Here is a 27,462-nt window from a genome sequence, read left to right as displayed (position 1 = left end):
TGTAGCAAGTGTAGTTATCTGAAACCTTTCCTCTAAGCCATTTGTTAGCTGTCTAGACTTGTATGCTTTATTGCTTGCTGGTTCTAATTTATTAGATCATTAATAGCATTGTTTAGGTCTCAGTTTGTTTCTTTGGTTTCTCAACCCCTCTTTTTCTCTGATTCTGTGGTTTTATCACCTCATGTACAAACTTTAAAATGACAGATTTATTAAGATATAATTCACACATGATATAATTCACCCATTTCAATGTACAATTCAATCGTTTACTAAAAATACATGTATGTATGAATATACTAATATTCACAGAGTTGTACAGTCATTACCATAATCAATTTTAGAACACTTCATTGCACCAAAAAGAAACCTCATACCTCTTAGCTGTCACCTCCCAAATCCTCTTCTCGTCCCTCATCTCCCCGCTTGCCCACAACACTAGGCAACCACTAACATACTTTCTGTCTCTATAGATTTGCTATTCTGGACATTTCATATAATTGAAGTCATCCAATAGATGTTCTTTTGTGATTGGCTTCTTTTACTCATCATAATGTTTTTAAGGTTTATCCACGTTGTATCATGTATTATTACTTCATTTCTTCTTATTGTTGAATAATGTTTAATTGGATGGATATACTATATTTTATTTATTCATTCATCAGTTGATGGACATTTGGATTGTTTCCACTTTTTGGTCATTATGAATTATGCTGTTATGAACATTTGTGTACAAGTCTTTGTGTGGACACCTGTTTTTATTTCTCTTGGGAATATATCTAGGAGTGGAATTGTTTGGTCATATGGTAACTCTATGTTTAACTTTTGAGGAACTGCCAAATGCTGTTTTCCAAAGCTGTTGTACTATTTTACATTTCCATTATAACATGTGGGCATTCCAATTTTCCCACATTCTCACCAACACTTGTTGTTTTCCATCTTTTTTATTATTCTCATTGTAGTTGTGAGTTTGTATCTCGTTCTTTTTTTTAAATTAATTAATTAATTAATTTTTTTGGCTGTGTTGGGGTTTCATTTCTGTGTGTGGGCTTTCCCTAGTTGCAGCGAGCGGGGGCCACTCTTCATCGCGGTGTGCGGGCCTCTCACTGTCGCGGCCTCTCTTGTTGTGGAGCACAGGCTCCAGACACACAGGCTCAGTAGTTGTGGCTCACAGGCCCAGTTGCTCCGCGGCATGTGGGATCCTCCCAGACCAGGGCTCGAACCCGTGTCCCCTGCATTGGCAGGCAGATTCTCAACCACTGCACCACCAGGGAAGCCCCGTATCTCATGTTTTTGATTTGCATTTTCCTGATGGCTAATAATGCTAGTAATGCTGAGTTCTTGTCATGTGCTTATTGGCCCTTTATATATCTTCTTTGGAGAAATGTCTATTCAGTTACTTTGCCCATTTAAAAATTGTGTTATTTATCTTTTTATCATTGAATTATAATACTTCTTTATACATTCTGTATACAAGTCCCCTATCAGATATATGATTTGCAAAAAAATTTTCACCCATTCTGTGAGTTGTCTTTTCACTTTCTTGATGTTGTCCTATGAAGCACAAAAGTTTTAAATTTTGATGAAATTCAGTTTAACTATTTTTTCTTTTGTTGCTTGTGCTTTTGGTGTCCTAAGACATTGTTGCCTAGTCCAAGGTCATGAACATTTGCACCTATGTTTTCTTCTAAGCTTTCATAATTTTAACTTTTGAATTTAGATCTTTGATCCATTTTGAGTTAATTTTTGACCATGGTGTAAAGTAGAGGTCCAAATTCATTATTTTACATGTGTATATTCATTTATTCCAGCACCATGTGTTGAAAGGATTATTCTTTTTCCATAAAATTATCTTGGTACCCTTGTCAAAAATCAAGTCACTATAAATATGAGGGGCTTATCTCTGGACTCTCAATTCTATTCCATTGATCTATATATCTATCCCTTTGCCAGTAGCACATTGTTCATCTATAAATTTTAAAAATTAGATTTATATTATTACTAAGTTCTTGCAACACAAATAATTTATGTTTCTTAGGTCATGTTTTTCTTTTAGATTCTCATTCTCTGTCTCTGTCTCTTTCTTTCTGATGTTCTTACTCTGATATAATCAGGTAAAATCTTGACATTTTCCCCACCATTATCTAGGGTGAGTTTATTTCCCTCACTTTCTTGGCCACAATTCAAGGACTGGTGTGTGGATTTGTGTGGATTTCTTTTCTGTAGCCTGAGGGTACAGGGGTTGGGTAAAAGGAAATACTCAGTTGCCCTTGCCAGGAAACCTGGGCTTTGCACTCTCTTTCTAAAATTTGGCCAATTTTCCAGAACCATGGGTCCATCCCACTCCCACCCCAGTTAGAGACATGATTCACTCCTGAAAAATTCAGCTCACATCCCCCACTCAGCATGGAGCTCTGGAAGATGCAAACCCTGGTAGTTTCTCCCACTCCTAATAAGGTTCTACCAAATTATGGAGGGGTTTCATGCTCAAAGGTTTCTCTTAGACATTTTTTTTGCAGCTGCCCAGTCACCACTGCCATCTGCTTTTTCCACACTGGTGATTACCAGTGAGAACTCTCAGAATTTTGTCAACTCACTCCCTTTCCTCTCAGCATCACTTTTAGAAGGACAGTGGGGTTGTGGGTTCTGGGTTGAGAGATACAACATGCAGGATCTTTTGTTTCTCTCCTTATCCTCTACTTCTCAATGTTTAAAGAATCATGCTGTAACTGGGAAATTTTTAGGCTTAAACTGTTGTTATTGTTCATATCATTATGTATTATAGGAGAGAGTTTCTATTATCCTACGTCACTGTGCAGCTCTACCTAGAAGTCAATCTGGTACAACACTTTTAGAAAGCAATCTGGCACTATGCTTACAGAGCTACAAAAATGTCTCTAGTCCAAGTCAGAAATCACATTCTGGGAATTTATCATAAGGAAATAATTCATAATGAAAATAATCTCAATACATGAGTATACAGCACCATCTGTGATAACAAAAATTTGAAAATAATTTACATGTCCCACATTAGAAGACCAGTCAAAATTATGTCTTATAAAATGAATGGAATATTTTGCAGTCATTAAAATGGTAATTACATTATTTACAAAACAGAAATAGATGCACAGACATAGAAAACAAACTTATGGTTACCAAAGGGGAAAGGAGGGGGGAGGGATAAATTAAGAATTTGGGATTAACAGATACCACTAAATCTAAGATAGGTAAACAACAAGAACCTACTATATAGCACAGGGAACTATATTCAGTATCTTGTAAAAACCTGTAATGGAAAAGAATCTGAAAAAGAATAGCCATATGCATATATATGTGTGTTTATATAAATATATTTATATATATATATAACTGAATCACTTTGCTGTACACCTGAAGCAGTGTAAATCAACTATACTTCAATTAAAAAAAAGAGCGGGACTTCCCTGATGGCGCAGTGGTTAAGAATCCGCCAGCCAATGCAGGGGACACGGGTTCAAGCCCTGGTCCAGGAAGATCCCACATGCTGCAGAGCAACTAAGCCCGTGCACCACAGCTACTGAGCCTGCGCTTTAGAGCCCGTGTGCCACAACTACTGAGCCTGCATGCTGCAACTACTGAAGCCTACGCACCTAGAGCCCGTGCTCTGCAACAAGAGAAACTACTGCAATGAGAGGCCTGCACACCGCAGCGAAGAGTAGCCCCCGCTTGCCGCAACTGGGGAAAGCCGGCGTGCAGCAACAAAGACCCAACAGATCCAAAATAAATAAAGAAAGAAATAAAATATATTAAAAAAAAAAGAGAACTAGGGGCAATGATGTAGATGCACATTCTAGAGAGATGAAGTGATCTTAAGAAGAGAATTCACATTATCTAGAACTAAGAGGAAGATAATGAGATATATACCCAATTAATACTTAAGTAAAATAGAAAACTAAAACATGAAGTTTTAAAATAAATTATCTATTAAATACTTAAAAATGATAGCTACAAAATCTAAGTATTAATATAGAAAAATACATTCAAGAAACAATGACAGATAAAATAGAAGAATAAAAAATGGAACATATAGGGCTTCCCTGGTGGTGCAGTGGTTGGGAGTCTGCCTGCCGATGCAGGGGACACGGGTTCATGCCCTGGTCTGGGAGGATCCCACATGCTGCGGAGCAGCTGGGCCCGTGAGCCGTGGCCGCTGAGCCTGCGCGTCCGGAGCCTGTGCTCCGCAATGGGAGAGGCCACAGCAGTGAGAGGCCTGCATACCGCAGAAAAAAAAATAATAATAATAATGGAATATATACCATTATGGCCACTATATAAAGAGATGAAAGCAGATGGACAAGATAGAGAAAGATATTTTGAAAACTGAAATACTTGTGATAGTGTGGTATGAACAAAAATATTTTTGATCATTTTTTTTTTTTTTTTTTTTTTTTGCGGTACGCGAGCCTCTCACTGTTGTGGCCTCTCCCGTTGCGGAGCACAGGCTCAGGACGCGCAGGCTCAGCGGCCATGGCTCACGGGCCCAGCCGCTCCGCGGCATGTGGGATCTTCCCAGACCGGGGCACGAACCCGTGTCCCCTGCATCAGCAGGCGGACTCTCAACCACTTGGCCACCAGGGAAGCCCTGATCATTTTTATTTAATAGAATTAAATTGTTTTTATAATAAAAAAAGAGATAGAAAAAGCATGATTCAGAAAAGCATTTATCCCCTTCTCTTGCTGATGTTATTAGCTAGAGTTAATTTGTGGCTTGATACAGGAATATTTTGGCCAAGGAGAAAAGGTCCAACTGAGTAAAAGTGGATTTACTGCTGTGTGATCTTGGCCAAGGTTACCATTTGCATATCTGTAAAATGGGCCTGATTTGATATAAAGCTTAGAGAATCCCTGTGGAAGGTGAATGAGATATATGTGTCAGACATTTAGCAGAGCTGTGGGCACACAGAGAGGCACTTGAGAACATTTAGCTCTAGGTCTGTTTGGTCCTCATCAGAGCAGTGCTCCTGTTCGCTCTGCACTGTGATTTTAACTCAAACTCTGATGCAAGTGAAGGGGTGGAATGGGGAGAATAGTAGTAGAAATCCAGGAAGACAAATTAGTTCTATCACCTCTGACCACCCCCTGCCCCAGCTGTTTTCCTCGCCTTCACTTGGGAGAACAAGATAAACTTCAACAGAGAGGTGAGTGGGTTTTCAAAAGACACACAATGGGGGACTTCCCTGGCAGTCCAGTGGTTAAGACTTCACCTTCAAACGCAGGGGGTACGGGTTCGATCCCTGGTCAGGGAGCTAAGATCCCACATTCCTCATGGCCAAAAACCCAAAACATAAAACAGAAGCAGTATTGTAACAAATTCAATAAAGACTTTAAAAAAATGTAAAAACAAACAAAAGAATAAAGGGAGATTCAGCACTTCTGGACAAATAAAGATCAATGTTAGATGATGTTAACCCAACCTTGAGGGAATTCCCCAAAGGACTGCTGGCTTTCTTTAGTGTGCATTCCCCAACACAGTTCCTTCAGCACTTATTTGAGAGATCCATGTGCCCCAAGGCTCCTAGATCATGAAAAGCCCAGAAAACAACATCCCCTGAGGTCAGAGGAGGCCTCCCTGGAGCTCTCACCATAAGAATTTTAAACCCTGTGGAAAGGCTAGAAAGACATTTTAAGCTTTTTAAGATGGTAATAAGAAAGTAAAATCAAAGCCAGATCAAGAGGCCACATACTACATGATTCTATGCATTTGAAATGTCCAGAAAAGGCAAATCTATAGAGAGCAGATGAATGGTTGCCTGGGGCTGAGGATGGGAACAGGGATTCATTGAAAATGGGCATGAAGGATCTTACTGGGGTGATCAATGTTCTAAATTTGTTTTAATGTTCCAATATTCTAAAATTGGATTAGACAGTTGCACAACTAGGCAAATTTGCTAAAAACCACTGATTTGCTCACTTAAATGAATGAATTTTATGATATGTAAATTATACCTCAATAAAGCTGTTATTTTAGAACGAATTCACACTTGGCAATTAAAACACATCTTTGGATTCAAATGGGTTCTAGGAGCTTTGTAATTTCCTATTGTAAAATATTTAGGAAGGCACAAGAGAAAGGAATGGAATAATGTCACTGAAAACAAAGACTAAAAGAACCTAGGCAGAATCTCCTCTAACTAAGTAGTAGATGAGTTGGACTGAGAAATTTTACCTCAAGAGACTGCATGAGAAAGAGCAACAGGCCCACTGGGTATACTCCTAGTCCCCCCTCCCCCCACCCCCAGATACAGAGATGCAGAGATGCAGGTGACATCCCACATAGAAAATTAGGCAGCTGTTGCTTTGCCCTGCCAGGTACTACTCTGGGAGAACTGGAAGAACTGTCTCATTTTTTTCTCATCCTTGCCTTGCCAGGCCATCTTTCTACAGCTGATAGGGGTGGCAGGGTCCCAGACCACAATGAGGAAGGAGATAGTCGTGGCACTTTAAATTCAGTGAGGTATGGTCTTCCAAGGTAAAGAAGCACAGTCGCTCCTCAGTTCAAAAATGTCCTTTTTTAGAATGTTCACAGATGAAACAAATAAAAAGGCTGCTTCCAACAGATGGCATTAGTTGATCACATGTGGTCTTTGGATCTTGGCCATCCCATTGTTCCTGACTCTAGAGTTTACAGCATTTGGGTTTTTTTTAAGGGGGTTTATGAATACCATTTACCCTTATCATGTCCAAAAGTAGTGGAGAGTTTTGAAAACCAGCAAAAAGAGAGATGTATGATTACAATGGAGACAAAAGTAAAGCTTAACTTTCAATGGATATGTTCACATTGGTCACTTGTAAGGTGTCATTTTGCTCTTACAAACAGCTTTTTCAGAACCAAACCTACTTTTAAGTAGAGTAGTTGTTGCAAAAGAAGGTATATGAAGAAACTAGTCTGCAGTACACGCTGGAAATTATGGGGTCTTTTTAATACTGCATCAGTTGAATAGGACATGGAGGAAGGAGACGAGCCCATTACAGTAGGCAGGAGATGCTGTAGGGAACTTGGAAGCTGTGCACATAATTAGCTCAGCTACAGAAGGAAAGGAAAGATGTTGCCACAAAGTGAACCAAGAATGGGGTCAAGGGTACTTCATGTACCAATTTGCTGACACAGAGCATGAAGAGATTGATCTTGAAGCATGGGGAAGCAGACAATAACACATGGAACCTGTGAAAAAATGTTGCAATGTAAAGGAATATAATATGGAGATCAAAATTGAAGAGTATACCTCTGAACCTTGTTTAATGCAGGACTCACAACCAAATTTCAGAAAACTGTTTGATATCCTAAATAGGGTGCCAAAAGACATAATTTTTCCATGAAATAGGAATAGAAAACCATAAGGAAAAAATAGGCTTAGATGAAAAGGCAAAATGAGATTAAAAAAGGGAGATGAATGAGCTAACAGAGATGATGATGAGGAGAAAAACAGCAATAAAAGTTGCTAATATTTATTTAACACTTCCTGTGTACCACGCTTTATTCTAAATGCTTTTACATGTGTTAACCTGTTTAATTCTTACAAGAACACCATGAATGCATAGTATTATCATTGCCCTCATTTCATAATTGAGGAAACTGAGAGATATTAGGGAACTTGCTCAAAGTCACCCAACTAGTAAATACTGAAGCCAGGATTCAAGCTCTGACAATTTGACTTCATGGCCTGTGCTTTTAATCATACACTAAGAAAGGATAGTGAGGAAACAAAAGACACACAGCAGAATTAAAATCACTCAAGGCAGTAAAAGCATAATTGAAGTTGTGGGTGAATCATATTAAAATGAAAAATCGGTATAAAAAATGCAAAAAACACAAAAATAAGGAAAGAGGAGATGATAGATATGGAAGCCAGAGACTAAAACTTTCCCTTGATGACTGAAAGGACTCATCATGTTCTAGGAAAAATAAACAAAAGAATACCTACATCTAGACATAGTCTGTTAAAAATAAAACTATGATAGAACATTACAAAGAAGAACATCAACAGGCCAATAAGAACCTGTGAAAAGGACGTCCCTGGTGGGGCAGTGGTTAAAATCCACCTGCCAATGCAAGGGACACGGGTTCAAGCCCTGGTCCGGGAAGATCCCACATGCTGTGGAGCAACTAAGCCTGTGCACCACAACTACTGAGCCTGCGCTCTAGAGCCTGCAAGCCACAACTACTGGAGCCCACGCGCCTAGAGCCCGTGCTCCGCAACAAGAGCAGCCATCGCAATGAGAAGCCTGCGCACATCAATGAAGAGTAGTCCCTGCTCGCCACAACTAGAGAAAGCCCGTGCGCAGCAATGAAGACCCAACACAGCCAAAAATAAATAAATAAATTAGTTAATTAAATCTATTAAAAAAAAAACCTGTGAAAAACAACCACTATAGATATATAAAAGTCAATCTCACTCTAATTAAAAAGAGAAGAAATTTAAATTAGATACTATTTTCAAACTTCAAACGTGAACAGAACATCAATATACCTGAGGTAAAACTACAAGAACTACAAGGAGAAACAGAAAAATCCACTATAACAGTTGGAGACTTCAATACCCCCCTCTCAGTAATTGACAGGTAGCTGGCAGAAAATGATTAAGGATATAGTTAAACTAAGCAGTATCATCATCAGTCAACTGGAACTGACTGGCATCTATAGATTACTTCATCTAACAAGAGTAAAATATACTCTTCTCAAGCTCACGTGGACCATTCACCAAGATAGACCATATTCTGGGCCATAAAACACATCTTAAAAATTTTTAATGAACAGAAATCACACAGTGTATACTCTCAGACTAGAATGCAGTTAAACTAGAAAGAACTCTGTACTTTCTGCTCAATTTTTCTATAAACCAAAACTGCTCTAAAATTAAAGTCTATTAAACATTTTTTAAAAAGAGAAGAAACGTGGGGATTGGCAAGATGGAAGAATAGAAAGAGTTCAACTCTCACAAGCATACCCAAATCACAACTATCTGCAGAGCAACTATCTTTTTTTTTTTTTTTTTTTTTTTTATCACAACGTAGACAGGGATGAGCCCCTGGAAGGGTAAACTAATTGACCTAAGTGCTCTTTTTTTTTTTAAATTATTTATTTATTTATTTATTTATTCATTCATTCATTCATTCATTTATTCATGGCTGTGTTGGGTCTTCGTTTCTGTGCGTGGGCTTTCTCCAGTTGCGGCGAGCGGGGGCCACTCTTCATCGCGGTGCGCGGGGCTCTCACTATCGCGGCCTCTCTTGTTGCGGAGCACAAGCTCCAGACACGCAGGCTCAGTAGTTGTGGTGCACGGGCCTAGTTGCTCCACGGCATGTGGGATCTTCCCAGACCAGGGCTCGAACCCGTGTCCCCTGCATTGGCAGGCAGACTCTCAACCACTGCGCCACCAGGGAAGCCCAGAGCAACTATCTTTGAAAAAGACTGAAACCTACAAGAAAAGATCTTCTACAACTAAAGACATAAAGAAGGAACCACAATGAGACAGGTAGGAGGGATGGACTGGAAATATAATCAAGTCCCATACCTGTGGGGTGAGGGTGACCCAGAAACTGGAGAATAATTATAGTGCAGAGGTTCTCCCACAGGAGCGAGAGTTTGGAGCCCCAAATCGGGCTCCCCAGCCTGGGATGACCCCCCACCCCCAGAGTATTTGGCTTTGAAGGTCAGTGGGGCTTAATTTTGGGAGTCCCAAAGGACTGCAGGAAATAGAGACTTCACTCTTAAAAGGCACACACACAATATCCCATGCACTGGGACTCAGGGCAAAAGCAGTAATTTGATAGGAGCCTGGGCCAGACCTACCTGCTGGTCTTGGAGAGTCTTGCAGAGAGGCCGGGGGGTGGGGGGACACTGCAGCAGTGGCTTACCTTGGGGACATAGACACTGGAAGCAGCCATATTTGGGAGCTTTGTACCATGTAGACAATGCTGCTGTCAGCAACCATAGTGGGATCCTACCTCTACCTCATTAGCAAGACCTGGCCCCACCCAATAGACTGTAGGCACCAGTGCTGGGCTGCCTCAGGCCACAACTAACTGGGTGGAGACACAGCTCCACCCATCAGCAGACAGGCTTCCTAAAGACTTCCTGAGCTCACAGCCCCTCTAGACATGCCTCTAGACACAGCCCTGCCCACCAGAGGGTCAAGACCCAGCTCTACCCACCAGTGGACAGGCACTGGCCTGGCCCTCCAGGAGACCTGCACTAGCCTCAAGACCAGCCTCACCCATCAGGGGGCAAACACCACATGCAAGAAAACCACAATCTCACAGACCCTGTCTTCCCACAACAGGCCAGATCCTACCCTGGGACCAGCTGGGCCCTGGTCCTGCCCAGTGGCAGGCCAACACAAGCTTCGGGACACCATGGACCTCACAGCTAACTGTCAGGAACTGCCCTGCCCCACCAGGGATCTGACACCAGCTCTGGGATCCCTGGGCTCTACAGCCAGACTCCAAGACCTGGCTCTGCCTGACAGTAGTCCAGAACTAACCCTAGAACCTGGCTTCACCCACCAGTGGGGGGAATCAACAGCCCCAAAGTCTTCTGGACCTTGACACCATGCACCAGTGAGCCAGCACTAGCCCCAGGGACCCTGCAATCAGTGCCTTGTGACCAGGCCCTGCTAACCAGCAGCCAGCAGCATCTGCACAAGGCAGGGCCTGGCAACCTACTGGGCTAGGGACCAACCAAGTGTACCAGACTGCCCACATAGCCCACCATAACTGAAGTACCCAAGCAACACTCTTAGAGGGAATCCCTAGAGCACACAGTTTGGATGACAACAGGGGAGTGTACTGCTGGGACACACAGGATATCTCCTAAGGAAGGCTACTTCTCCAAGTTGAGAAATGTGACTAACCTACCACATACATAAAAATACAAATAGCAACTCAGACAAAATGAGGCAGCAGAGGAACATGTTCCAGATGAAGGAACAAGATAAAACCCCAGAAGAAAACTAAGTGACGTGGAGATAGGCAATCTACCTAAGAAAGAGTTCAGATAATGATTGTAAAGATGATGAAAGAACTTGGGAGAAGAATGGATGCACAGAGTGAGAAGTTAGAAGTTTTTAACAAAGAGTTAGAATATACAAAGAACAACCAAAGAGAGATGAAGAGTATAATAAATGAAATGAAAAAATACATTAGAAGGAATCAAGAGTAGACTAAATGATACAGAGGAACGGATCAGTGAGCTGGAAGACAAAGTAGTGGAAATCACTGTTGCTGAACAGAAAAAAGAAAAAAGAATGAAAAGAAATGAGAACAGGGCTTCCCTGGTGGCGCAGTGGTTGGGAGTCTGCCTGCCGATGCAGGGGACCTGGGTTCGTGTCCTGGTCCGGGAGGATCCCACATGCCGCGGAGCTGCTGGGCCCGTGAGCCGTGGCCGCTGGGCCTGCGCGTCCGGAGCCTGTGCTCCACAACAGGAGAGGCCACGACGGTGAGAGGCACGCGTACGGCAAAAAATAAATAAATAAATAAAAATAAAAGAAAAAAAGAAAATCTTCTGAATTAAAAAAACAGAGGAGGGGCTTCCCTGGTGGCGCAGTGGTTGAGAGTCCGCCTGCCGATGCAGGGGACACGGGTTCGTGCCCCGATCCCGGAAGATCCCACATGCCGCGGAGCGGCTTGGCCCGCGAGCCATGGCCGCGGAGCCTGTGTGTCCGGAGCCTGTGCTCCGCAACGGGAGAGGCCACAGCAGTGAGAGGCCCGCGTACAGAAAAAAAAAAAAAAAAAAAAAAAAAAAAAAAAAACAGAGGAAAACGAAAAAAAGAATGAGGCTTCCCTGGTGGTGTAGTGGTTGAGAGTCCACCTGCCGATGCAGGGGACACGGGTTCGTGCCCCGGTCTGGGAGGATCCCACATAACGCGGAGTGGCTGGGCCCGTGGGTCATGGCCGCTGAGCCTGCGCGTCCAGAGCCTGTGCTCCGCAGCAGGAGAGGCCACAGTGAGAGGCCCACATACCGCAAAAAAAAAAAAAAAAAAAAAAAGAATGGATGTACTACCATCTAACAAGGGGATTGGTACAGGGCCTCCATGCAGTTCATCTGACAGATAACCATGTATCACATATTTGAAGTGTACCAGGTGTGCTGGGGGAAGTGTGTGTTTAGGGGGACAACGGCAACTACTTGCTCATTCATTTTTAAAAATTATTATGTAAAGTTTCAAACATAAAGAAACACTGAAAACCCTGTACAGTGAACATTTGTATACCCATCTCCTAGATTTTACCATTAGTTTTTCACTTGTTTTATCACATACCTCTTCATCCCTCTATCCATCCATTAAGGCATCTTATTTTTTGACACATTTCAAAGAAAATATATACACTTCCTCATAAATACTTTGGCATGTATATCATTAACTGTTCAATATTTATATTTTTTCATTTGCTAAAAAATTTGCATACAATGAAATGCACAAGTCTTGTGTTCATTCACTGAGTTTTGAGAATTGCACGTATTTGTGTAACCCAAATCTCTCTCAACATATACAACATTACCATCACCCCAGGGAGTTCCCTCATGGGCCCATCATATACTTTTTCATAATTAAAAAAATGTAAAACTATTTGGAATGTATATATAGTATGATCCCCATTTTTGCTATAGAAATACAGAAAAAAACTGGAGGAAAAAATATAAAAAGTGATTATTTCTGGATAGTGGGATTACCATTGATACTTATTTTCTTCTATTCCTTTCTCTGTATTTTCTAAATTTGATGTAATGTATTACTTGGGTGGTAAGAAAAAAAGCAGTAAAAGCTACTTAAAAGAAAACAAACATCTTTCAATCTTTTTATGAATGATGTCACACATATAAGAATATTAATACATCATTAAAGTAATCATTCTGAAGATAATGTATGTAGCAAAATTATAAATATTTTAATATAATATTAGATTACAATGAAAAAATTAAAGGAAATGTTAATACCATAATCACCATGATATGACGTGTATACACATAGAACAGGACTAGAAGGGCATAAGAAAAAAAAGTGGCTATATTTCTCATGCTGTTCCCTGGGGCCTGTTAGAGTGATGAGATTATGGGTAATTAAAAAAAAAGTTATATCGACTTTTTCTACACTAAAAATTAGTAGTTAAAATAACCCATAAGACCCTGACTTCAGGGTCACCCATCTCTACATACACGGGCCAGCTCTGAAGAAGTGAACCCTCTCAGGCAAGCTACAAAGTCTTTCCTGACTTTTGTAAAGGCCTCACATGGGCCACACATTTTGGTTGGGTTTGGAACATATGCTCCAAACCACTATAGTAAGACAAAACAAACAGGTATTAAGTTACCTCTTTCTGGAAAGATGTTGTTTTTGGTGAGTTTGACGCTTTTGGGTCTTGGGTTGTTATTATCCATACCCATGATGAGGTTGCGGAAAAACAGATCAAATTTCTTTCTGCTGTCTGCGTTGATGGTGCCGGCCCCGGTCCACACCAAGGCAAAAAGGAACAGACCTTGCAGCCAGAGGAAGATCTGTTGGCTTGTCAGGCTTTCAAATAATTCACTTTCCTTCTCTTCTATTTCCCTGATTTCATCTAAAAGCAAGAAAAGGAATCTCAGGAAAAGCTGCAGAGTGCAATAGATATGAATTGGGCAGTTTTGTCTGTGAGGGGCCTGGGAAGAGGATTGATACTGGTTGAGTGGCATCACCTGCCAGATCCTTTATCCACATACATTAAAAAAAATTTTTTTTAACTGTGGTAAGATATGCATAACATAAAAATGACCATCTTAACCATTTTAAAGTTCAGTGGTATTAAATACATTCATGTTGTTGTGCAACCATCACCACTATTCATATCCAGCACTATTTTCATCTTGCAAAGCTGAAACTCTGTATTCATGAAACATTAATTCATTACCCTCTCCCCAACGGCCTGGCAAACAGCATTCTACTTTCTGTCTTTATAAATTTGACTAACCTAGATATGTCTTAGAGGTGACATCATATAGTCTTTTTCTGACTGGCTTATTTCTCTTAGCATAATGTCCTTAAGGTTCATCCATGTTGCAGCATGTATCAGAATTTCTTTCTTTTTTTTATTTTGGCCGCACCATGCGGCTTGTGGGATCTCTGTTCCTCAACCAGGGATTGAACCCAGGCCACAGCAGTGAAAGTGCCAAATACTAACCACTAGACCACTAGGGAACTCCCCAGAATTTCCTTCATTTTTTAAGGCTGAATAATATTTCACCATATGTATATACTAGATTTATTTATCCATTCATTGGTTGATGGACACTTGGGTTGCTTCCACCTTTGGCTACTGTGAATAATGCTGCTATGAACATGGGTGTACAAATATCTGTTTATGTCCCTACTTTCAATTCCTTTGTATATATACCAAAAGTAGAAGTGCTAAGTCATCTGGTAATTCTATTTTTAATTCTGAGGATCTGACAAACTATTTTCCATAGCAACTGTACCATTTTACATTTCCATCAACAGTGCACAAGGGTTCCAATTTCTCTACACCCTCATCAACACTTGTTCTTTTGGTTGTTGATGCTGTTGTTCTTGTTGTTTGGATAGTATCCATCCTAATAGGTATGAGGTGGTATCTCAATGTGGTTTTGATTTGCATTTTCCTAATAATTAGTGATGCTGAGCATCTTTTCATGTGGTTATTAACCATTTGTGTATCTTCTTTGGAGAAATGTCTATTTAAGTCCTTTGCCTATTATTTATCATATTATTTGTTTTTGTGTTGTTAAATTTTAGGAGTTCTCTATATATTCCGGGTATTCATCCCTTATCATATATAAGATTTGTAAATATTTTCTCCCACTTGTGGGCTGCCTTTTTATTCTGTTGCTAGAGTCTTTTGATTTACAGAAGTTTTCAATTTTCATGCGATGTATTTGTCTTTTTTCCTTTGTTGCCTGTGACTTTGGTGTCATATCCAAGGAATCATTGCCAAATAGCTTTCCATCTTATGTCTTCTAGAAAGTTTATAGGTTTAGTTCTTATGTTTAGGTCTTTCATCTGTTGTGAGTTAATCTTTGTAGATGGTATTAAGGGTCCAACTTCATTCTTTTGTAAGTGGATATCCAGGTTTCCTGACACCATTTGTTGAAAAGACTGTCCTTTCCCCATTGAAATGTCTTGGTATCCTTGTGGAAAATCATTTGACAATACATGTAAGGGTTTATATCTAGACTTTCTGTTCCATTCCATTGGTTTATACATCTGTCTGTATGAGTTCTGCACTGTTTTGATTATTTTAGCTTTGCATTAAGTTTTGAAATCAGAAAGTGTTCTTTGTTCTCCAACTTTCTGTTTCTTTTTCAAGATTGTTTTGGCTATTCAGGGTCTTTGAAATTCCATATGAATTTTAGGATGGATTTTTATATTTCTGCAAAAAATGTAATTGGGATTTTAATAGAAATTGCACTGAATCTGTAGATTATTTTGGGTACTATTGACATATTAACAATGTTTAGTCTTCCAATACATGAACTTGGAATGCCTTTCTATTAAAGTGTTCTATAATTTCTTTCAGCAATGTTTTGTAGTTTTCATTGTAGAAGTCTATCACCTTCTTGGTTAAGTTAATTCCTATGTATTTTATTCTTTGTTAGGCTATTGTAAGTGGCATTGCTTTCTTTTTTTTTTTTTTTTTTTTTTTTTTCCGGTACGCGGGCCTCTCACTGTTGTGGCCTCTCCCGCCGCGGAGCACAGGCTCCGGACGCGCAGGCTCAGCGGCCATGGCTCACGGGGCCTAGCCGCTCCGCGGCACGTGGGATCTTCCCGGACCGGGGCACGAACCCGTGTACCCTGCATCGGCAGGCGGACTCTCAACCACTGCGCCACCAGGGAAGCCCTGCTTTCTTAATTTAGATTTCGGATTGTTCATTGTCAGTGTACAGAAATACACTGATTTTGTGTGTTGATTTTGTATCCTGCCACTTTGCTGAATTTGTTTCTAACAGTTTTTGTGTGTGTGCATGAAATCTTTAGGATTTACTACGCATTAGATCATATAATCTGCAAACAGATAATTTTACTTCTTCCTTTCTAATGTGGATATATATATATATATATATATATTTTTTTTTTTTTTTTTTTTTTTTTTTTTGCAGTACGCGGGCCTCTCACTGTTGTGGCCTCTCCCGTTGAGGAGCACAGGCTCCAGACGCGCAGGCTCAGCAACCACGGCTCACGGGCCCAGCCGCTCTGCGGCATGTGGGATCTTCCCAGCCCGGGACACGAACCCATGTCCCCTACATCGGCAGGCAGACTCTCAACCACTGTGCCACCAGGGAAGCCGTGGATATATATTTTAATTTCTTTTTCTTGCCTAATTACTCTGGCTAGTACTTCCAATACTAAGTTGAATTGAAGTGGTGAAAGCAAGCATCCTTTCCCTGTTCTTTATCTTAGCTGAAAAGCTTTAAGTCTTTCAACATTGAGTATAATGTTCACTGTGGGTTTTTCATATATGGCTTTTATTATGTTGAGGTAGTATCCTTCTATTCTTACTTTGTTCAGTGTTGTTTATCATGATTTCATGAATATTGTCAAATGATTCTCTGCATTAATTGAGATAATGTGTTTTTCCCTTCATTCTATTACACTGTATGACATGTATCACACATTGATCAATTTTCATACCTTGAACCATCGTTGCACTACAGAAATAAATCTTAGCTGGTCACAGTGTATAATCCTTTTAATATGCTGCTTAATTTGGTTTTCTGGTATTTTGGGGGGAATTTTTGCATTAATCTTCACAAGGGATATTGGTCTGTAATTTTCTTGTAGTGTCTTTGTCTGGCTTTGGTATCAGGGTAATGCTGGCCTCATAGAATGAGTGAGGAAGTGTTCTCTTTTAAACATTTTGGAAAAGTTTGAGAAGGATTGATATTAGTTCTCTAAATGTTGGTTGAATTCACCAGTGAAGCCATCAGATCCAGGTCTTTTCTTTGTTGGGAGCTTTTTGATAACTGACCAAAACTAGTCACTGGTCTATTCAGATTTCTTCATGATGCAGTCTTGGTAGGTTTTGTGTCTTGGTAGGCATTTGTCCATTTCATTTAAGTAATCCAATTTGTTGGCATAAAATTGTTCACAGTATTCTCTTATAATCCTTTTTATTTCTGTACAATGAGTAGTAATGTCCCCATTTTCATATCTGATTTTAGTAATTTGAGGATAAAGACATGCTGAAGGGACACAGGAACCAACCTGAAGGTGCTCCCAATGGCAAAAACCATTTGAACAGCAAAATAAATAATTATAGCATTGGATTATAATCCATAGAATAAAATAAATATCCATGAGTCCATACTTTGATCAATAAATAATTAAATAAGTAAATAAGTATGGAAGAACAGTTTTTCTTTACAGAAGAATTCTAATTTGTAAAAGGAATATAAATATAAATAGAAAATTTACATTAGGAAATGCCACCATAATTACTGTTGTAGGCAAGATCTACCAATGAATGTTAAAACCAGTGCATGAAAGTTTGAGGAGAAATAGGATATCTGCATAGTTTCAAATTATCTTCCCCAATGTACTTATTGATAACAAAGGAAAAAATAGTAACATTAACAGTGGAGAAATATAACTATGAACAAAGTTAATTTTGACCAGAGCCTTCACCAGTAATAAGATAGATCAATATCATGTACCCACTGATGATGCACTGAGGATACATCATCACTTCTGTGGTATTCTCACTAAAAATGCAAATCTTGATTTTTGTTTAGCTTTTCAAAGAACCAGCTCTTAGTTTCATTGATCTTTTCTATTGTTTTTTTGTTTGTTTGTTTGTCTCTATTTCATTTCATTCTGCTCTGATCTTTAAGATTTCTTTCCTTCTGCTAACTTTGTGTTTCGTTATTCTTTTCCTAGTTTCTTCGGGTATAAGCTTAGGTCGTTTATTTGAGATTTTTCTTTTCTTTTTTTTTTTTTTTTTGCGGTATGCGGGCCTCTCACTGTTGTGGCCTCTCCCGTTGTGGAGCACAGGCTCCAGACGCACAGGCTCAGCGGCCAGGGCTCACGGGCCCAGCCGCTCCGCGGCATGTGGGACCTTCCCGGTCCGGGGCATGAACCGATGTCCCCTGCATCGGCAGGCGGACTCTCAACCAATGCACCACCAGGGAAGCCCTGAGATTTTTCTTGTTGCTCAGGTTTGTATCACCGCAAACTTCCCTCTTATAATTGCTTTTGCTGTGTCCCACAGATTTCGGATTGTTGTTTGTTTTCATTTGTCTCCAGGTATTTTGTGATTTCCTCTTTGATTTATTCAGTTATCCATTGGTTGTTTAATAGCATATTGTTTAGCCTCTTTGTACTTTTTGCAGTTTTTTTCTTGTACCTGATTTCTAGTCTCATAGCATTGTGGTTGGAAGAGATGCTTGATATGATTTCAATTTTCTTAAATTTACCAAGGTTTGTTTGTGGCCTAGCATGTTATCTATCCTGGAGAATGTTTTGTATGCACTTGAAAATAATGTGTATTCTGCTGCTTTTGGATGGAATGTTCTATACATGTCTATTGGGTCCATCTAGCCTAATGTCATTTAAGGCCAGTCATCTAAATCTTTAGCCAGATTCATCAAGAAAGAAAGAGAGAAAGCCCAAATCAATAAAGTCAAAAATGAAAAAGGAGAACTTATAATCAACACCACAGAAATACAAAGTAATTGTAGAGATTACTATGAACAACTATACACCAATAAAATGGACAACCTAGAAAAAAATGGACAAATTCTTAGAAAGGTACAAGACTGAACCACGAAGAAAAAGAAAATATGAACAGACCAATTACCAGTAATAAAATTGAATAAGTAATTTAAAAACTCCCAACAAATGAAAGTCTAGGACCAGAGGGCTTCACAGGTGAATTCTACCAAACATTCAGGGAAGAGTTAAAACCTACCTTCTCAAACTATTCTGAAAAATTGCAGAGGCAGGAACACTTTCTAACTCATTCTATGATGCCAGCATTACCCTGATACCAAAACCAAAGATATCACAAAAAAAGAAAATTACAGGCCAATATCACTGATGAACATAGATGCAAAAACCCTCAACAAAATATTAGCAAACTGAATTGAACAATACATTAAAAAGATCAGGGCTTCCCTGGTGGCGCAGTGGTTGAGAGTCCGCCTGCCGATGCAGGGGACACGGGTTCGTGCCCCCGTCCGGGAAGATCCCACATGCCGCGGAGCGGCTGGGCCCGTGAGCCATGGCCGCTGAGCCTGCGGGTCCGGAGCCTGTGCTCCGCAACGGGAGAGGCCACAACAGTGAGAGGCCTGCGTACCACCAAAAAAAAAAAAAAAAAAAAAAAAAAAAAAAAAGATCATACACCGTGATTAAGTGGGATTTATCCCAGGGATGCAAAGATTTTTCAATATCACAAATCAATCAGTGTGATCACATTAACAAATTGAAGAATAAAAACCATATGATCATCTCAATAGATGCAAAAAAGCTTTTGATAAAATATATACAGTATCCATTTATGATTAAAAAAAATCTCCACAAAGTGGGTATAGAGGAAACATACCTCAACATAATAAAGGTCATATATGATAAGCCCACAGCAAATATCATACTCAATGGTGAAAAGCTGAAAGCATTTCCTATAAGATCAGGAACAAGACAAAGATGCCCACTCTCAGCACTTTTATTCAACATAGTATTGAAAGTCCTAGCCACAGCAATCAGACATGAAAAAGAAATAAAAGGAATCCAAATTGGAAAGGAGATGTAAAACTGTCAGTGCTTGCAGATGACATGATACTATATATAGAAAATCCTAAAGACATCACCAAAAAACTACTACAGTTCACCAATAAATTCAGTAAAATTGCAGGATTCAAAATTAATATGCAGAAGTTGGTTGCACTTCTATACACCGAAAACAAACTATTATAAAGAGAAATTAAGGAAAGAATCCCATTTAACATTGCATCAAAAAGAAGAAAATATCTAGGAATAAATCTAAATAAGGAAGTAAGAGATCTATATTCAGAAAACTACGAGACACTGATAAAAAACTGAAAACGACACAAACAGATGGAAAGATATACTGTGTTCATGGATTGGAAGAATTAATATTGTTAAAATGACCATGCTACCCAAGGTAATCTACAGATTCAATGCAATCCTTATCAAAATATCAAAGGCATTTTTCACAGAACTAGAACAAATAATTCTAAAAGTTGTATGTAAACACATAAGACCCCCTAATAGCCAAAGCAATCTTAAGAAAGAAGAACAGAGCTGGAGGCATCATGCTCCCAGACTTCAGACTATACTACAAAGCTACAGTAATCAAGACAGTATGGTGCTGGTACAAAAACAGAAATATAGATCATTGAACAGAATAGGGAGCCCAGAAATAAACCCATACACTTATGGTCAATTAATCTATGACAAAGGAGGCAAGAATATATAATGGAGAAAAGACAGTCTCTTCAGTAAGTGGTGCTGGGACAATAGGACGGCTATATGTAAAAGAATAAAATCAGAACATTTTCTCGCATCATACACAAAAAACAAACTCAAAATGGATTAAAGACCTAAATGTAAGACCATAAACCATAAAACTCCTAGAAGAAAACATAGGCAGAACACTCTGACATAAATCATAGCAATATTTTTTTGATTTGTCTCCTAAGGCAAAGGAAACAAAATCAAAACTAAACAAGTGGGACCTGATTAAACTTTTTTTTATTAGTTTCTGCTTTATAACAAAGTGAATCAGTCATACATATACATCTGTTCCCACATCCCTTCCCTCTTGCGTCTCTCTCCCTCCCACCCTCCCTATCCCACCCCTCCAGGCAGTCACAAAGCACCGAGCTGATCTCCCTGTGCTATGCGGCTGCTTCCCACTAGCTATCTATTTTACATTTGGACATATGGACATATATACACTACCACTCTCTCACTTTGTCCCAGCTTACCCTTCCCCTCCCCATATCCTCAAGTCCATGCTCTAGTAGGTCTGCATCTTTATTCCCGTCTTGCCCCTAGGTTCTTCATGACCTTTTTTTTTTTTTTAGATTCCATATATATGTGTTAGCATACGGTATTTGTTTTTCTCTTTCAGACTTACTTCACTCTGTATGACAGACTCTAGGTCCATCCACCTCACTACAAATAACTCAATTTCATTTCTTTTTATGGCTGAGTAATAGTCCATTGTTATATAGTTTTGATCAATGACTAACTTCAGTAAAAGAGTTTATTGCACATCCATGTAAAAGTGATATCAGACAGGTACCTTTTTATTGTCATCCAGAACAGTGTTCATATTTTCAATCCCAACAGCATCCACTGGCCCATCAAATATAATCCACTTGCGGTCATCAGACGAAGTAGATGCTTGCTCCCGAAAAGCATTGGCAAGGACACCATCTGTCCACTCATGGCTCACTTGGTCAAAGCACCCATACAGCTGCCCCATGGTGATAGCCTTGGGGTTAATGATCTTATACTCCACAGCAAATTCCTCCATCTGGTTGGCTGGGCAAGAAGGTCCAACACAAGTTACAAAAGTTCTGGTGACACCAGAACATTAGGACAAGAAATAATGCCATCTAAAAGACCAAACAACTTTTATCAATATGCCATCCAAGGATAGTCCTTAAAATTTGTACTCAGTCTGTATAAAAATTGGGATAACTGGATAGGCAAAGCCTTAAGTTGTTAGGTTATTACAGCTATTAGTGTCTCACCATATTGTTTTCTGAGGCTCATTTTAAACAAGTCAAATGTGCCAGTCAGATCTAAAGAAGTCTGCCTGGGCCTAAAAGAACTCAGGCAGTAAAGGAGAGAGATGCCATATAATCAGGTCTCTTTATGTACCTGGCTACCCTAGAACCTTGGCTTTGACTTGAGATGAGGAAACAGCTGACAGGTAAAAGATTTTGGAAAATGATGGTTACTTTCCTTTTGTCTATCTGAAGGGCTAGCTTAGCCCTAAAACCTCTTCTTTAGCTGCCCAATAAGTATCCCCTGAGAAATGGAGCACCAGGACCCAACCAGAATACACAGGCTGATGGATGGCACACTGTATGTATTTAATAACAGAAAATAACCACACTTTTACATGATCCTTCAAAGTAAGGAAAAACTGGAGTGCCTGAGCCATGAACTAAATAAAGAATAATTTCTGCAGAATTCTAAGGCAAAGACAGTGGAGTAACCTCCTTTCTCTTCATTTAGTTTCCTAAATTATATTCAATGCCAAAATTATTACTTAAGTTTGAAATGCCCAAGTTATTAAATAACAAGTTATTAAGGCCAAGTTAGTGCCCAAAACAAAACACTCAAAAATTCCACAGTAATTCAATCAGCAGTAACTCAATGTTATTAGAAAGAAATATTAAAATGAAGCATAGTGGAAGGGATCCTGTAAACACAGCACAGCAAGGCACTGCTTTTCAAAACCACAGCCTTGTGTTTTATAAAAGAAAAAAACTTCAAAACTGTTTCTCTGGCAATAAACATGGCTTTTATTTGTCGAGCTAGGTTATTTACCTGCATAATCTCATTTAATTATCACAACAATCCCATTTTACAGCTGGGAAAACAGAGGCAAAGAGAGGTTTAGTCATTTGTTCAAGGTCTGAGTTTCATTCAAAAGTCTGAGGTCTTATCTTTTACATTAAATTGAAGGAAGGAAAGAAGGAGGGAGGGAAGGAGGGAGGCAGGGTGGATGGGAGGGTGGGAGAATGGGAGGGAGAAAAAAGGAAAGGAGAGGGAAAGAAGGGATTGAAGGAAAAAAAAGAAAAAGAAAAGAAACCATGCAATGATCTGCTTTTAGAACAGTTTTGTTTAGGCAAGTGGCAGGAGTTTCCCTCTCATTGGGAAACCTTTGGAGAAGCCACTGTTCAGCATTTGAGAAAATTCCTCCAGCTTTAGTGATGCACATAAAATCCCCCGTTAGAAGCTCTCCCCCTCTTTATTCTCTGCCTGCAGACCTCTGTGTGCCATGTTCTACTCCTGGCTCTAATGTCACAAATCAGGGATGGTAAAGTTAACAGCCTGGCATCATCTCTATGGAGCCAGTCAACTGAGTGGGGACTCCTGTCCTCCCTGGAAGCCAGGGATATGAGTTTTACCTTCGTGTAAATCACCCAGAGCTGCAGCCAACACTTTATAAGCACAGGTCTTGCCACCCATGGGGTCTCCAACAATCATATAGCCATGTCTTACCAGAATCATCTCGTAGATCTGGGAGGAGACATATATATAAGAAGTTAATCATCGCAAACCTCCCAAAACTGCAATTAGTCAGATGTCTACAAGGAACAAGGACTGCAGTCCTTTATTTGTCATCTATTGTTTAAATATTTTTTGGATGAATAACTATATGTGTGCATCTCAGATTATTTAAGGGATGGGAAATACTGTTTGCTCTGCACCTATCTATGTGCTAAGCAGCAGTGACTTACCTAAGTTATTTCATTTAATCCACTCAGGTATCATTAACTACTTTTAAATGGTGGGAACACTGAGCCCAAGAGAGGCTAACTAACTTGCCCAAGCTCATCAGTGGTGGAACCAGGATTTGACCACAGGGCTCTCTGACTTCAATGCCACTAATCTTTTCATTGCACCATTTCTACTTGCTTTTAAAGAGGAAAAGGAAACATTTTAGCCAAATGCATTTCTATTGGAAATTTCCTTTCTCAAGGCCTAAATGCTATTCTGACTTGATTGGAACTCTCAATAGATTAAAATGTATTTTCTGAGCCAGGGGCAATGCTATAAAATATAAATGAACTTCCATGTAACTTTAGCCCCTACCCTTGAGAATCAACAGCTAAGTGGAAGCTCATTTTTTGAATTTTCTAATTGTTTTGTCTGTGACAAGTAGTCCATGACAGTTGAAATGCAAATGTTTTGGTCATTTATATTAATGTGAAATGTTTTCTCTCTCCTTTTAAACTGTGAGTCTCTCAGCAAAAGGGAATATATGAAGCTTTTTATTTTAAGGATTGTTTGCATTATTTTTCACCTTGGAAGTGAGTTATACAGAAGGTGTAAATTAGGACAATGGGGGTGGTACAGGTACTGACAAAAGTGAGTCAGCAAATATTTGTTAAACACCTATTATGTGCCAGATACTGTTCTAAGTTCTACAGAGAGGACAAAACAACAAAATCCCCAACCATCAAGTAAGGTTTATATTCAAGTAGACTGCAAAGACATCTCAGATTGAATAAAGATAAATGGAGTTGACCGTGCATTAGAAAAAAGAGAGAAAAGCACTTATGATTCAATAGCCTCTCACCTTCCCCCTCACATAACTTTAAATGGATTATCAAGTTATCAATATACGAAAGGGAAGGTAGCTCCATATATTTTGCTTTTGAAAATTGGTACTAAACTATATAAAAGTTCATCTGTAGGTCTGGAAATTACTTTGGAATACATAAAAAAGTAAGATAAGTTGATGGATGGATGGATGGATAGGTAAGTGATAAAGCAAGTATTATAAAATGTTAATTATAAAATCTAGGTGGTGGGTACATGGGTATTCTCAGTAAAATTCTTTCAATTTTTCTGCATGTTTAAATTTTTTATTATAAAATATTGGAAATAAAAGCTCATGCCTAGTTTTAAAAAGTCCATCTATAAAATCCCAACGAATAGATTGGGATTCAATATTGAGTTAAATGAATTGTGTCAAGACTAGCACATTTGATGAATAGTAGGGAAAAAATCTCAGAATCTGGAGACCTGGGTCCTACCTTGACGTTTAATTCTAAATAACAATATGATTTTGGGAAATGATGATATTTCTGATGTTTTTGGAGATGGTGAGGTTGATTTTGATATAGTAATCAGGCACTATATCTAGCACTTTATGTACTTCTTGTCTCAAAATTACTCTGTGGGGAAGGTTTTACTCCCTCCATTTTACAGATGAAGAAACTAGGGCTCAGAATGGTGAACTAACTTGCCTAAAATCTCACAGCAAAAAACTGATGGAGGTGAGATTTGAAACTAGGTTTATATGAATCCAAATCTGTTCCCTCTCTGGATGCCAGTGTTCTTAAGGATCCAGGAGCAGATGGCATTTAAGGTCCCTTGTAGTTCTGTCCTGTGATTCTGTAGAAGAAGTGCATTTGGGGCTTATTTTATTCAACTTATGACTTTAAGTCAGTTTTACATAGAAAGTGATCCTAGGGAAGGATCCCTGAAATTAGGGTGAAGTTTCACTAAGGTTCTCCAGGGTCAAGACTGTAGAAACATTTCTTTCACCTATTGATAAGAGCACCCTGATTTTCCCTGAGGAACCACTACTTCATGGTTCAGTCCACATGACTTGGGTGGCTCTGACTCCACCTCCACTTCTGTCAGAGGTGGGGTGGTTATGGTCTACTTCTTGTCTCTGTAATGGGTTCAGGGATGGTCACGTGACTTTATGAGCACCATTCAAAGCTAATCCTGAGACTTTTGCTGAGGACACTCCAAGAATGATGCTCTTTTTCCTTCTGGGCTTGAACATGGGACAATCTAAGTGTGAGGCTACTGGGGGCCCAACTGAAAATGAATTTTTCATACAGAGAGAGGCAGAATCCAGAAATGAGGACAGGCAGATTCCTGATGACATTATCTAAAAACCTGTATCTCACTATGCGTGAAACCAACATATTTCTATACTTTCCAAGTTAGGTTAATGAGTAAATTCCCTTTTGTTGACTAAGACAGTTTGAATTGGATTTCTGTCACTGGGAACCAAAAAAGTTGGTTTTTGACTAATTCAAAGCCCAATGCCCTGAAAGGTCTGTTTCATTCCCAAATGATGAAAAAGAAACCCCAGCGAAGATGGTCATAGGAAAAATATTGGATTTTAAAAGTCAACTCCTGGAAATGAAAACTGAAGGCACAACAGATTGTTGAGTGTCTTCATCTCTAATCAGGCATCTCCAATTGCTGTCAGTTCAGTTCCAATCTGCCATAGTTCTTTCTAATTCCTGACCTCAGCAAACAGTAAACAGGTACATTCCCACATGGGTACTAGGAATCAACCTGGATAATTTTTCCAATAAACCAAGGTACTGGCTGGAGCTTCATCTTTTTGATGTTCTCATTCAGCACTTCCATAAAAACTTCATAGTCTGGCTTTGGAAGAACAATTCCAGGAAACAAATCTGATATAATTCCCTGTTAACAAAAATTCAAGATGTGAAAAAGATGAATTATCAGATACATAACCTCAACATTTTTCTAAAATGAGATCTACAGGTAGCAGGAATCCTTGGAAAATTCCAAACCTCATTTTTCCTGTACCAAAACTTATCTACAATTACAAATTCCAACAATATCTGTTAAACATGATTTTCCTTCCCCAAAATTTTAAAAGTCAGCAAATATTTAATAAGTCTGTGCTGTCTTTCAGTCATTTACTAGCAATGAACAAGACAGTCAAGATTTCTGTCTCCAAGAGCTTACAGCCTAGTAAGGAAGATAGGCATTAAAATAATTCCCCCAAAAAACTAATTACATTTGATATAAACAATTACTCACACTCAACAGCAAACATCCTAGCCATGAAACTATTTATTAAAATCAGGAATTAGGGACATTGCTATTACCATTATTATTTAACATTTGGGGGAGGGTATCTGGCAATAGGTATGCTGGCTAGAGAATGGAGGGGGTGTCAGGAGGTGGAAGAGGTGCCGAAAAAATTTTTCATCTTTGAATGTTGAGTCTCAGTGCTTAGCCAAGGTCCCAAACCACTACACACCTGAAATAGAGGGACATCTTGAGCCAAGAACTTGGCCAGGTTGACATCAAGCAAGGCCCGGAGCAGCAGGACACTCTCATTCTCCTCTGGATACTTCAGCTTCAGGTTGCCAGCGGTAGTGAGCACAGACTTGACAGCACGCATGCCATAGTCATAGTGATGCTGGGAAGAAAGTTGCTCTGAACACAGGCGGTAGGTTGCAACAATCTTCTGGGCAAGACTGGGAGGGCAAAGACATGTCTGCAGACCCTCTAGAGAGGACCATGTCCTGCTCAGCAGACATTCCCAACATGCTTGTGCCCTGTCCCTTCAGAAGCCAGGCCTGCCCACGAACTTGATGGAGAAACCCTATCATTTGAAGGCCTCTTCACAGAGTTACCATAATGAGCTAAGGAAGCTCTGTAACTTTCTTTCAAAGGCAGGATGAAGAACAGCAAGCACATACATATGTATAACATATACTGTACAAGAAGCTATATGTGTTTATACTTTTATCTGTATATATGAATGTATGTGTACACCACACACACACACACACACACACACACACAAACACACACTTGGGAAGATTACATCAAACGATTAACAATGTTAATGCCTAAAGAGTAGGACAAAGGGTCACAAAGGGGACACTCATTTTTGCATTTCTGTAACATTACAATTTTTTACAATATC

The 27,462-nt window shown here is 39.4% G+C and overlaps 1 protein-coding gene across 1 annotated transcript in view; it reads right to left on the bottom strand.

The window, feature by feature from the left end:
• The window catches only part of DNAH3 (dynein axonemal heavy chain 3), a 170,133-nt gene that overhangs the window by 64,883 nt on the left and 77,788 nt on the right, over positions 1-27,462 (bottom strand). The window contains 5 exon segments of the mRNA XM_082644527.1: positions 13,345-13,621; positions 21,304-21,545; positions 23,147-23,258; positions 26,067-26,201; positions 26,788-27,007. Coding sequence (XP_082500653.1) covers positions 13,345-13,621; positions 21,304-21,545; positions 23,147-23,258; positions 26,067-26,201; positions 26,788-27,007 — 986 coding nt within the window.

Source organism: Mesoplodon mirus (genome assembly GCF_964341445.2).
Source record: "Mesoplodon mirus genome assembly, chromosome: 15".
NCBI lineage: Eukaryota > Metazoa > Chordata > Mammalia > Artiodactyla > Ziphiidae > Mesoplodon > Mesoplodon mirus.
This window is presented reverse-complemented; position numbering and strand designations above follow the sequence as displayed.